At 42.7% G+C, this 13,392-nt stretch overlaps 1 protein-coding gene across 1 annotated transcript; it reads left to right on the top strand.

The window, feature by feature from the left end:
- The first annotated feature begins 7,013 nt into the window (after positions 1–7,013).
- tmpob (thymopoietin b) lies at positions 7,014–11,220 on the top strand. The gene is made up of 6 exons (XM_083916705.1): positions 7,014–7,599; positions 7,709–7,826; positions 8,208–8,363; positions 8,575–8,684; positions 8,771–8,877; positions 9,302–11,220. The coding sequence occupies exons 1-6, from the start codon at positions 7,369–7,371 to the stop codon at positions 9,669–9,671; spliced, it is 1,092 nt and encodes a 363-aa protein (XP_083772831.1). The 5' UTR covers positions 7,014–7,368; the 3' UTR covers positions 9,672–11,220.
- Positions 11,221–13,392: the final 2,172 nt, after the last annotated feature.

Raw genomic sequence — 13,392 nt, 5'->3', positions numbered from 1 at the left:
GATTTATCATTCAAACATCCTAGGGTTTTGTGTAGGTACTTTTGGACCTCAGGTTCAGTGGGTTTGATGCTCAGCCAGGGACAATATCGAATCCATGCCAAGAGTCCAAGCTGTGAACGCTTGTCTGAGAGTTACCGTAAATCCTTCTGCTCACACCACTAAGAAGCTCAGAAAGCCACAACCCTGCTATTTGCCACCCCTGTGGTCCTTACAGGTAGCCACTGAGACTCCCCAAATTATGATCTTCGTGTATGGGGGAGCAATGCAAGAAGAGAGCTCAATGGATAAAGGACTACCTGTTGCCCCTTATTTTCCTCAGTGGATAAGGACTGGGGCTGTCAGTTTTCCTCTGTGTTGATTAATCTGGCACTTTATTGGATATGATCCTGATGATTAATGGCATATTATCCTGGAAAGGTTGCCCTTCTGATAAAAACATTGAGATTTCAGATATTTCCTGATTTAACCTAATATTTGTGGCTGTTACTCCTGAACATGCTAAACTTATTGAAAGGGATATACATAATTCCATCCCTTTAAACTTGCATACAAACTTTTATTTCCACCTTGAGGAAGCTCCAGGGAGCATTCTTTCTGCTTTAATCATAATAATTTAAGTGTGATCGTTAAATTTACTGGTTTCCCCTTGATTAACATCTTAAACAATTCACAGATAAAGGTCAAACCATATCCATCTCAGACTCAAGCGGCTCATGGTTCATTATTGTTTGAGATCCTCTGTCCTTTTGTTTGCATATCACCGTGAATTTGCATAATGCCGGTAAAGATGATAATGTTCTTAATTTAGACTTCTTTTCTAAGATTGAAAATGGACCATCAGGGGGTTCAGAGGCTGAAGTCCAACACTGCCCCCACCAGGAGTTCCCAGCAGGGTTCTGGGATCACACATCAAGGTCTGTCGCTGGCCATCGACCCCTGCCGAGGCCTCTGTGACGGGGAGGAGCCAACACTGAGTAGGCCGGGGGAGACAACACACCATAGCTGTGTGCAACTGCACAGTGAGTCCTTTCGCCCGTTGCCATGCTGTAGCTGACCGCAGGATTGCAGTGTTTACTTAAGAGCCGGTGCATAAGAGAAAGGCGGACCACCGGCAGTCACCACCCGCCGGGACCTGGGCAGGACCTGGGGCTCATCTTTGTTGAAAATGGCTCTGGAACCTGCCACCTCCCACCGGGCTGACCTATATTTAGCAACAAACTGAAAAACCTCTTCATTCTTAAAAAGCTGTTTAGGTTTCCATTGAGAAGGGGGTTCAGAGGAGGACGGGTGGTGATGCTGCACTCCTGTGGTCTGAGAGGTGCTTCTCTTTTCCCTGATCTGTACAAGATATTTATGTTTACAGCTCACCTGGGATGGAAATAGTCTATCTAGGACAGCCAAGTAAAATGTGGTAAATCCTGTGAGAGACAGTTATCATTACCGAGAGAGAAGGTGATGAAAAATACATGTAAGCACACTGCCAATGTACCTAATGTCTTAGCCTAGATACATATTGAAATTGACACTTTTTTTAAATTCTAATTAACATGGAAAGTGGCAAATGAGTCGGTAAGAGGTGTGATGCCTAAAATGGTGCGTAAAGACAGTCAGCAACTCTCAGTCCAGACCAACAACACAATATCATGTGAGCATATCAGGGTTTTACAGTAACCAAGTTGTCATTAGAAACCATTTTAAGAAATTGCCAACCAATTTTGCATCTTTGGAAAAAAAGATAGGGACAGCAAAACATGCACCCCGAAACGATGCAACTTTTTTTTTTTAAATATAGGAGCCAAGTGTCAACTTTCTACATTTCTCAAAACACTCGTTTAAGCATCTGAATGCTTAATTCTTGTCTACTTTGCTTCATTTGTTTAAGAAATCTGGTTGCATGCTTCCTTCCTAATGAAAGTGATGAATTGCTGACTCCGTCTTTTTCAGTATGCGTGCTGTTCTACTCTTCCCACTTCTCCACGTCTCATTGAACTCGGGAGGAGGGCAAATCCAAGACAGGACATGCGTATTACATGTTTTCATTTTCCCTCATATATGCCTGAATAGTGAAACAATCCCTCTTTTCATGCCCATGGTTTCATTCAGTGGGTGGCGAGAGCACCACTATGATTGAGGATGAGGGAGCTGGGTGATTTTTTCCAAGGTGAGCACCTCATGGGAGATGACTGCTCGCTGCCATTAGTTTAAGTGCAGGAGTGTCAGTTAACCCGACACTGGCACCAGGAATACTTAATGCCAGATGGAGGGAGCTGTCCTTGAAGTCGTAACAAGCAGGAGCAGAGAAACAAGCCTTTATTCAGTGTGAGAGAACATAGAAAAAATTGATAACTTAGCAAGGTTACCACAAAGTGTACGTTAAATCCCACATAGGAAAGGGAGGGATAAAGGAGATTGAAGGTGGTGGGGAGGGGCAAAAGTCCAAAGTGGATAAAAACACAGTTTAGATGTTGCTGACTGTAATTTTTGATTGCGTTCAAAATAATATTAAACAAAGCAGCAGTTGTCACGCTAAAGGGTCCAGCTGCTTAAGAGGTGTCAAATTATTGTACCTCAGCTGGATACATCAGTGTTGGAAGCCAGGGGGTGAGAAAAGAGCCAAACCCAGCAGACTTTGGCACATTTGTCCTTCACCGCTGGCACGGATGAGCCACGCTGTGAGGCTTCAGAGCATCGATAGGCCCCCGGCGTTTTACTACCCAAAACTAGGAGCTGCTACAAGAGCTGAACACTACCTCCTGGAAGGACAGTAAACATGACGACAAGTGCTTTTTCCACATGGTGCACCTCCTGGTCTCCTGACCAAATAGTTCTGATGTAGGTCCAGCTAAAGAGCAGTCCATTCAGGCGACGAGGCACTATGGGGCCTAAAAGTTTCAGTATTCAAGATTGAATAAATAAGATCGTATCAGCTTGAAGTACCAGGTTTTTGGGAATGTGTCCTGGCTGCAGTAGAGACCGAGCTAAGAGCTATTACTTAAAATAACTCGACACCAGAAGGGTCTCAAATCCTCAGTAAGGAAATTACAAACTCAGTCTATGGAAGCACCTCACACAAAGGTCCCCAAAGAGCTCTCTTGTTGTCAGCTTTTATAAAATCCATTCCCTTTTCTTTTTTGGTACTTAATTGAAAATTGAGCTTGAGTCCTGCCAACGAATGCAATAAAATGCTGAATGCACTGAGCTGTTGGCATGTTCCCTGATCTGGCACTTGAACCCAGGAGTGCGGCTGAGTCTCTGTTGATTGTCTACTTCTCATTCATTAGGTACAGTTATTGCTGACGCTCCTGAACGGTGACTCGAGTGAGGGGCCTGTGAGCTCAGAGCCCAGGCATCCGGGAGAGAGAGGAAACAGTCGAGGGGCATGGCGGTGTCACAACCGACACATCACAGGAGGCTTTTGAGAAGTCTTTGGCTCTTCCCATACTGGTCCGGTACCAGTGTTCAGCCATGCGGACAGAAAAACTAAGCAGAGGCAGGTCTGTTGCGAGCTTCGGCCAAGTTAAGCACGGAAATATTTCTTTCCTGTTAACTCAAGAGTCTGGCAGTCACCTGCGTGAGGTTGCCCTCTCTTTTAGTCGCGAGCCATCGGCCATTCGGTTCAGCCGTGTCAGGCATGTTAAAAAAAGGCTACCCTGGTGATGAACCATGAATAAAGTCAGATATGTGGTTCCAGTTACAGTGTATTTACAGGGTTTCTTGACACTATATTGCACTGTGTATCATTGTCTCTTATCTAAGAACATTTTCACTTTCCCATAGTTGTTGAAGTGTAGAATTGCAATGAGTTCCTGAAGGCCTTGTCATGGGGGAGCCAGGTCTGCGCTCAGGAACAGTGGATACATTTCTGTTTGGGGCAAGGCTGGTGATTGTGTTTGGCGCACAGTAGGTCACTAGCACATGCTCTCTTTTAATCTGCATCAACTAATTATGTTTTGACCACTTGGAGGCAGCAGAAACAAGCTGGAAAACACACAGTTAAAATCGCCTTTATAACATTTGTTTGGGGGACTTCCTGCAGATATGAAGCAACATTAGCATTCATTTGGAGTAATTTTTCTGGCCACCGGATGAAGTCAAGTATCATTCTATTTTTAACTCCCAAGGGAAATATTTGGCTCTTAAGCTAAATACTCGACTGTGCTCTCCGGCTATAATCCCTAACTTTGTCTGTCTGCTGTTTGGTGATGAACAGAACGTGTAAAGTGGTTTTCTCCATGGAGAGTCAGGCGATTATTGTATGTGGATTTGTCCCGAGGAGCAATGTAACACAATGTTTGACATTTGACCCATAGTTAAAATAAAAATAGATTGTAGCAGCTTTAACTTTGTGCACAGGGTCCATGAGTGGATAAAATATCTACATCAGTGAAGCTCCTTTGCATTTCAGTGCATTTGCAGTGGCAGAAGAGACACTTTCAGTGGCTCTAACAGATCAAATTTGTCTTGTTCCTTTTATGTCAGTGCATTACATTTTGTGGAGATGGATGGCCTATATTAACTTTTCCTCCCAATTATCCAACATGGCATCCCATGAGTGCCTCAATGTAGAGACTTAATAGCAATTCTTCATCCCCTTCATGAAGCTTCACACAGTAATGTTTGCCTTAAGTTCAGTGAGGACATGGGCAAGTGTGTCTCTGTACTCAATGGCCAAATAAAACGGGGAAAAGCCCAAATCATAATAGTAATGCAAATATATGGAGGGGTACTTATGATACAAACAGGCTGGTGGCCAACTGGGCATCAACAAGGACCAGGGAGGGAGTCTCATTTTTCCTCCTGACAGAAATGTCTACAACTAAGAGTGTGTCCTTTAAGTAGAGTTTGGATTGTCAACAGATGAAAATATACTGTGTGCGCTCTACTAGATTGCTGTTCTTAGGCCAGGACACACAAATCTCAGCTCCTGTGAAATACACTGCTCCCACTGCCTGCATCCTACCCTCCTCTATGCACAGGAAACTGCCCAGGACTTGATCTTAATTAGTTTGGCACTGTTAAATAACATCCTCTGAGGTTTAGAGATTGTTGTGATAGATTAGTGCAGGGAAACTTTTGTTTGTTTATTTTACATGGCACAACAGTCTAAAATCTTAAAATGTGAATGTTGTTAAACAAAATACACTTTTATAAATAATAAATGATGTATACAGTTAACTGTTATGTTCTTATGTCAATGTGGACCAAGCAACAGTTGTGTGCCCATGAGGTGACAAGGGCTGTGATCATACGTTGTGCTGAAATGTCATAACTAGGTATAACTAAGTATGTGTTTTGTTGTGTCAGTGGAATTGGATCAGACATCCTCTGGGTGGTAAAGGTTGACTTTTCCTAAGCTACTTCTGCGGTTGGCTCAATTGGGATTTTAAAGTGTTTAAAATCCAAGATAAACTTAACCAAGGAGTCTGTGTTTAACATTTTTCTTAGTGATTAGAAATCCACTTTTAGAACATGGATGTTTTAGTTTGAGATGTGCCGTCTTTTCCAAACACAATATAACATCTAATTATTCAATCCAACTTGCTTTCCTTTTTGTCTTCATCGATTGATTAATTTCACGATTATCTGTCAAAGAAAGTTGTCTTACTGCTCAACGTCAAATGGAGCAGTTCCATTTAAAATGAACTCATTCTGAAAACGTGAATGTTGACGATTAAAGAGCGGGCTTTGATCATTTTTCAGAGGCCATGACTGTTATGCTTAAAGAGGCACTCTCTATGATTCTTGGCCCATGCCTTATTTTCTGTATAAATTACATACAAAGAACGCTTAAGAGGTGTTTCTCAAGGGCTCAACATTTTTTATGCTTACACTCCATTGGCAAATGCACTATGGAAAAGCTGAACTATACTTGAAGTGCTGTATTTTAGTGTGGTTTGGAGCTGAGGTGGGGATCAATTGCTCGGTTTCTGCAGCAGCATCCCAGAAAGCCCCAGAGAGGCAGGTCTGAAGGACAGGTGGGGAGCCACACAGTGCCACCTCAAACCACTGTCCCCACGGCAGGAGGGGGGAGGCCTCACCACAGGGTTAGAGACCCAAGACAGGCGGTAGGAGGGCAAACACTGGCCTGTCTGTGTGCAAGGGTGCGAGGCTGCAATTTAGGATTACTTTCGCTATTGATTCCACTGTCAATTATTTGCTTCAATTAATCATTTAGTCGTCATATTTACATTACATTTATTGACATTAATATTACATTTTATATTATGTCTGAATGGGTCTTAAACCTGAAGACACTATTATATGTGCAATAATATAAAACAGACAAAAGCAGTAAATGTGTGGTAGGAGGGGCTGTAAGAAAGTGATTGTTGTCACCCTTTTCTTCCCTTATCTTGTTCCCCTTGTGTGCTTGATTAAATCATTTTACTCTTAACATATAAAGAGTGCCTGACACTGTTGTTGCTCATCAACTCTGAAACAGTCACATGCAAAGTCTCAGTGAAGCCAAAATGCTTACTGGCTTGATACCGAACATGAAACCTAAAATAAGACTACGCTTCTTGAATAACGTGGCTCATGCTGCCCTCTTCTGTTACAGAGGCAGACTTCATCTGAATGGGCTCCCTTCAACATTCACTCACTGCCACGTTATGTAATGGGAAAACCATCCTTCGACATTTTAGTTATTGTTATTAACTGCTATTAATCAGTAATTCATGCGACAAACTTGCTACACAGACTGAGTAACATCCACTGCTTTCAAACCAACATTGAAATCGTTCTCTCTTTACTCAGTGCGACTCAGATGAATTATTTAAACTCGCATGTGTCAGCTTATTGAATACAATAAAGTCAATAGTAAGTGATTGAAGCAATTGTGTAGATATCGTGTGCAGGATTAATGTAAACCCGTTATCTAAAACACTCGGCCTGCTCTTTCTTTGTGGCCTGCAAAGCGTTGCATTCTCAGCGAGCCAATCAGAACACACCTTACTGGGATCTTCCAACCAATGGCAGGGCTGGTTGTTTTTTTGGCCCTGTTGCGACCGCGGACAGACAGAAGCAAGCGGACCGGGTTTGAAGCTAAGCTAATTCAATCACATTACAGCTACTTAATTCTAGTTGTTTGCATTTTTCCCGTTTGCAGCACGCGCGCGTATCTGTTTGGGAAAAATTAAAGTCACCTGTGAATGTTTTCGCCCCGAGGCTGAGACGCGAAACTGAGCATTTATTCAGGTAAACCGCCTCTGTGGTGCTAGCTGAATTAGGCGCCAGTTAGTGTTTGACAACAGCGCGGCCAGTCACGTTCCCGGTGTTGTTGTTGTGTGCAGCTGCGGAGTGAACGAGCTCATTTTCCGAGCGGCGAAAAGAGAAAGACCAACATTAATCGCTAAATTAGAGTTCAGCATGGCAGAATTCCTCGAAGACCCGTCGGTTCTCACCAAAGATAAGCTGAAGAATGAGCTCACGGCCAACAACGTGCCACTTCCCAGCGGCGAGCATAAAAAAGAAGTGTACGTGCAGCTGTATCTGAAGAATTTGACCGTACTGAACAATAAGAGTCCGCCTGCAGACACCTTCTCCAGCGACGAGGAGTTACCCGCTCCCGTGGTGTCCAACAAAAGTCGATCTGGAAGAGTAAGTTTGGGTTAATTGTTTATTATTAGTAGTAGTAGTAGTAGTAGTAATCGTAGTAGTATTTGTGCATAGCTTGTTTTGTGATAACGCAAACTGATTATTTCTGCAGAAAGCTACCAAAAAGACAGACAAGCCTCGCACAGAGGAGGTGGAGGTGACTGACTTCACTGATGAAGAGTTGAAACAGCAGCTGGCAAAACATGGTGTGGACTCCGGGCCCATTGTTGGTGAGTTCCTGGAGGCCTTTCTCAGACTTTTGGGGGGAAACTTTTCATGTTTTAGGAGTAATTATGTCAATAAATGTATCCTTTCAAATAAGTTTTTTAACTATGCAGTGAATGTTTCAGGCTGAAGATCTAATAATAGTATATCACCTGGTTACTTAATAAAATTATAAACATAATACATAATTTATCTTTTAAATTTGTTCAGTTTTGATTGTTTTTAACATAATTGCAGTAGACAACATAAATGTTTGCAAATATTGGTCCATGAATTAGTGCTACACGTATCCAAGTAATCATGATTAAACCATATGACTTGCAATCCATAGTGTAATTTATCTGTTTTGTTTTTGTTTTTTTTGCCATTTCCTGCCCCCCATTCAGCTTCCACCCGTAAGTTGTATGAGAAGAAGCTGCAGAAGCTTTTGGACCAGCCTCCAGCTGAACCCGAAGCTCCTACAGACGTCACAGCTCTCCCCAAGGTCGACAGTAACCAGAACGGCAACACAAATTCTGACCAGTACAGTGACAAGGAAGATGGTGAGCTCTAACCACGCGTTACCCGTGGGCTTTTTAAAGTTCACCTTACTTACTAAGACACATGACACGACCTGTATATGTCAGTTTGTCTTAAAACATTATTCAGCAAAATGATGCAGACGTGGATAAGATTTATTGTTGGAAAAACACTGATTAGTGTACTGATATTGCTACGTTTCACTGTTGTGTTAACATTACGTTTGTTTCTCAGAAGAGATTGCTGCCCCTGAACCAGAGCCGGTTCCTGTGGTGGAGAAGTCTGTGAGGAGCAGAGGGAAAACTCCAGTCACCGCCCGAACCAGCAGCAGACGACAAACCAAGGTGAGGCACATTTTACCATTTTCACTATTAGTGATAGGAGTATATTTTAAGTTTGCATTAATATTGTTTTTATATCACACTGACAGGTGGTGGAGGAAGAAATAATTATTACTGAAGAAACTCCTAAGAAGGCCAGCGAGAGTGTTGTTGAAGATATCCTTGCCAACGAAATAAGCACACCAACAGGCATGAGGTAACAAGCACATGCATCCTGTACTGCAGAGTATTCATCAAAATGTTTGCCTAAAAGTGGAACATGAAAAAACATCCTTGACCTTGGAAACACTAGTTGGATTTATGGATTTATTTTTTTATTTTAAATCAAGGTTCACTTACTGGCTTTTTCACATCCGTACTCAGCAGTGGTAGCTGGATAGAAGCTGTCACATCTAAAGCAAAAGACCATCTTTGAACCAAGACAGGTTCAAAGATGGTCGGGGTTGGTCTTTAGCATTACATGTGACAGCTATCTCCATGACAACTAAGCAAATTTAATCTACTGAAGGAGACCGTGAGATGCAGGCGAAAGCTCCTGAAAATCTAATTAAGAGGACTTTGGGTTTAGAAATGTTTTTTTATGTCTAGTCTAACAGTGGTTTTGCTGTTTCCCTGCTCAGTGCGACCTGCAGACGCCCGATTCGAGGGGCAGCCGGTCGACCATTAAAACCAAGTGAATACTGGCTGGATGAGTCCCGTGTGCAGCACAGCGTCCAAACTGAGACTCGCTCTTACTCTGAGTCTTTCTCCAGAGGAGGTAGCGCCATCACTTACAGCAAAGCACCAGTCCAACGAGGCTTCCTGTCTATGTTGCTCAAGCTCCTGCTCCTTGTTGTGGTGGTTGGTTCCCTCTTCTATGCCTACCAGAACCTGGATGCCAATAACATCAAAGGCCTCCTCGACAACGTCATTGTCCCTCTTCAGGGCGTTGTGAACAACGCAGCCACCTACCTGGGCCTGAGCAGCAGCAGCGCCGGTGCTAGCAAGTAAAGACCCTCAGCAGTCTCTGACCATGCCCACGCCACCCTCCTGCAGCCTGCTACAGCACACCACAACTCAAGCAGTTAACTTGGCTTACCTCTTTTCTTTACCCACACGGACAAAAGTTATAGGAACGATAAACTGTCTCCTCTTTGGACTCCAGCTTTCCTCCTACCACAAGAGGAAACAGTAGCTTCTGGATCACACTGTTTTGTGGCAGTCAAAAGAGACTCACTTAAATGTTGATTTTAATCTGTGAATTCTTTGTGTCTTTGTGTGTGTTTAACCCGTATATGTAGAAACCAGTGCAGAATGGAGAGGCCAGTTTATCCATGCATGGTTGTAGTTGTTGAAGGTCATTCTGTAGTCTCTAACGCTCTGTGCCAGGTGTTTTTCTGATGGTGAAGTGCCTGGACACTGTTAGCACGTAGTGCCCTCCCATTTTCAAGCACAAAGCAGTGCTACTAATACCAGAATGTTACACGTTTTCCTGTATGAATTTCAAAATTTGCTCTGTAGCTATAGAGTTAGGTAGAGTGATTCATTATTTCTATGGTGCTCAGGTCTATTCAGCTCTAACTTTTTAATGTGGTCTGTGCTGGGAGGAGACACATGGTGTAATCAGGTCGCATCGCCGCATGAGGAAAATCCGCCCAGGTTTAGGGTTGACGTACAAGACCTTTTTCAGTGGCTGGCTGATCACTGCTTAAATCATATATATGGGGCTTTGTGATTATGACCAAAATCAAGATACTGGTCACTATTGTTATCATGATTTTTACTGTAAATGTTACGAGGAAGAAAATGTACTTTTAGGATCTTGTATCAAACTCCTCATCAATTTACAAGCAAAATTTTAAATGAAACAGCTTTTTATTATTATCTACCACTTCTTTGACAATTCCTTCTTGAGGAAACTAAAATTGCAACATTCGATCATAGATTGTTGATTTTCCAGCCCTGCCAGTGTGCCCATTTGAGTTTACATGCTTTGGGTTTTAGTGCTCTGTTGTGCTTTTTATGTTGTTTTTATTAGATTTCTGATCCTTCAGTCCTATATGCAGGATTGGCTGTTGCAGTGCACCCACATAGCCCACCTCATTGACAGCATGTGTCCAGACATGGAAGATCTGCAAAGAAGACACGTGGAGAAAGTAAATAGTTTTGGGACAGTTAATCAATTTATTCTTTTCAGAACACTTTGACTACGCCTGCCTGAGCAAATTACCACAATTATGAGACTGTATATTCCTCTGAAAGGGGCTGTTTACCCAGTGGGAGGGAAATTAATTAACAGGAGGTGATGTTGGGGCTAGGACGACTTCTGGGGCATCTTTGTTTCTATTTTGATATTTTTCTAAAATGGTGTTAAACATTTTTTATAGCTCATTTTAAGGTAACCTGAAAGCAATATGTAATACACAAAAGTGATACTGTATCTTAATTTGAACCTTGCTGACTTAATCACAAGGGATTCATCATCAGGCAGCTCTCCCACAATGGACAGAAACGACAGGGGTTATGTGGGTAAGGATTTTGAATCTGTTTATTTATGATAATATAGGTAGTGTATCATAAAATAAACGTGCTGTTACCACACATTTGTCCTTTGTCCTGCTGTCTGAACGATACCAGTCTTTTTTCTAGTTTTAACACCCATACTACTAGCTGTTTCCCAAAGCAATACATGTTTCCAATGTGGATGTGTCAACAGATCATGGCTACTATTGACACAAGTCACATAATATGGGATAATGTAGAAAATGAAATGCATTTTAAAGTCTGATTCAGTTTATAACTCCGTGAGAAATTGAATGGAAAACAACAGCAGGTGTACAAACTTTAAAGTAGTACGGTAGCTTGCCAGCTTTTGGAGGAGGCGGCCTAAGTGGTTGATGCTTCACCGGAATGAGAATTAACGTATTTTCTTGTGGCCTCTGTACATCTGAATGTGTACGTTATCTAATGTGACAGCTTGACTGGATAAGTCCATTCAGCACCCTGCTGTTCTCCCAGTCGGGGATCGAAGAAGCAACTCCTACAGAGGACACCAGGCCAGGGTGTCGGCTGCTACTGTGCCCAGACCTGCTCCGACTGCCTCTCTGTTGAAAGTTCATTTAAATGTGAAAAACTTTGGAGAGCACCTGTAAACACAACATTTTTCTTAATTCACACAAGAACACCAATAAGTACATCTCCATCTCGCACATTGCTGACTTGCAGGGTTGTCTTTTGTCTGGTGATTTGCTCCTGGCGCTGACCTGAGAAGAGCTGTTTCACTGCTTTATGTGAATGTGACAGATCATCATTGTCTTTCCATCAAATGCTAAAATGTGGGGCGGCCGGTGGCACAGTGGTTAGTGCAATCGCCCTGTGTAAAGAGGCTGATGGTCCTTGAGGCAGCAGCCATGGGTTTGACTCCAACCTACGGCCCTTTGCTGCATATCTCCCCCTCTCTCTCTCATTCCATTTCCTCTGTCCTATATAATAAAGGCTTGAAAAACTGCCAATAAATACTATAATGCACACGGCTGTGGCCTTCTTGGTAAATCCCTAGATGCTGTGGCCTTGTCTGGAGTCCACAGCATGAATGTTTTTTCTTATAGTATAGCTTCTGAAACCCTTTTTTGAACAGGGGACACTAAATTAAGGCCCAGATTAATCCTAATCTTATTTTTTTGTTTTGACCGCTCCGGAGTGCAGCGAGTTGCATTTGGTTTACTAATTTCAAAATAAGGAGAAACATATTCAAGGCTTTTATTCTGTGGGTTCGTAAGGAACTTTTTCATAGTCTAAGGTGGACAACATGATTGGCTGATGGTCCACAAATACTGAAAAGGCTGAAAGCTATCTTGAGTTTTGCTCTCTTCACAGCTAATCAGATGTGTGTCTTGTTTGCTCATGCTACAGTTTCTCCCTGCAGTGGTTGTGCTCTAACATTGATTCTCCCCCTGCTGGCTCGGTAGTGTCTGTGCTTTACTAAAAAATGCATCTCAGCAGTTGGTGTACTCAAGACGCTCAGATTTAAGTGTGAGTGAATGACTGAACCCTGTTTTTCTGAGGTAACGCTGCCAAAATTAGACACACTCCCTGACACCTATTTGTTTGGGAGCAGCCCAGAGCCCCTAAGCTGCTGCCTTGCTCTGAAGTAATTTCCACACGAAACGTTCAAAACACTGAAGTGGTCCTTCAGCTGGTCCTTAACCAGTGCAGAGAGGCTGTATATTATAAGCAACTCCAGCTGAAGTGTAACATTGAGTACGAAATATAATGCAGATGTTTACCATGTACGCAGGTTCGTACAAAAGTGAATCATAATTGTGAAGTGGTATGTGGACCTTTTATAATAAAACTAGCTTTCTTTTTCTTTATTATTTAAAAGGAAGTATGGTTTGTTGTAAGCGAACATGTACCAGCTGACTGAGGTGACCCTTGGAGTGCCGAACTGAGACTTTGTAGGGGATGGAGAGGCTTAGTCAATTAAATCCAGTAGGCTGCAGTCTGACAGAACAACAGGAAGGGGAGCAGGCAGTACAACACAACAAGGGCGAGAGTTACTGAAGTGTTGGAGAAAGAATCAGGACTTTCACTCAAAGTAACTGGAGGCTCAAGACAACAGGTGAACAGCCATGATTTTCATTGTCACGTGGACATTTAGAGTGGATTTGGTTGGATTCTGGTTTGTGGTGTCGTACTGTGGGGAAAGTTATGCTGCGTGACAAGAGATACA

Source organism: Echiichthys vipera (genome assembly GCF_963691815.1).
Source record: "Echiichthys vipera genome assembly, chromosome: 7".
Taxonomy (NCBI): Eukaryota; Metazoa; Chordata; class Actinopteri; order Perciformes; family Trachinidae; genus Echiichthys; species Echiichthys vipera.
This window is presented reverse-complemented; position numbering and strand designations above follow the sequence as displayed.

Excerpts from the sequence above, each read along its gene's own strand:
- tmpob (XM_083916705.1), top strand. The coding sequence starts at position 7,369 with ATGGCAGAATTCCTCGAAGACCCGTCGGTTCTCACCAAAGATAAGCTG. Across the intron at positions 8,364-8,574 it reads GTACAGTGACAAGGAAGATG|AAGAGATTGCTGCCCCTGAA; the intron begins GTGAGCTCTAAC and ends TTTGTTTCTCAG. Across the intron at positions 8,878-9,301 it reads AGCACACCAACAGGCATGAG|TGCGACCTGCAGACGCCCGA; the intron begins GTAACAAGCACA and ends TTCCCTGCTCAG.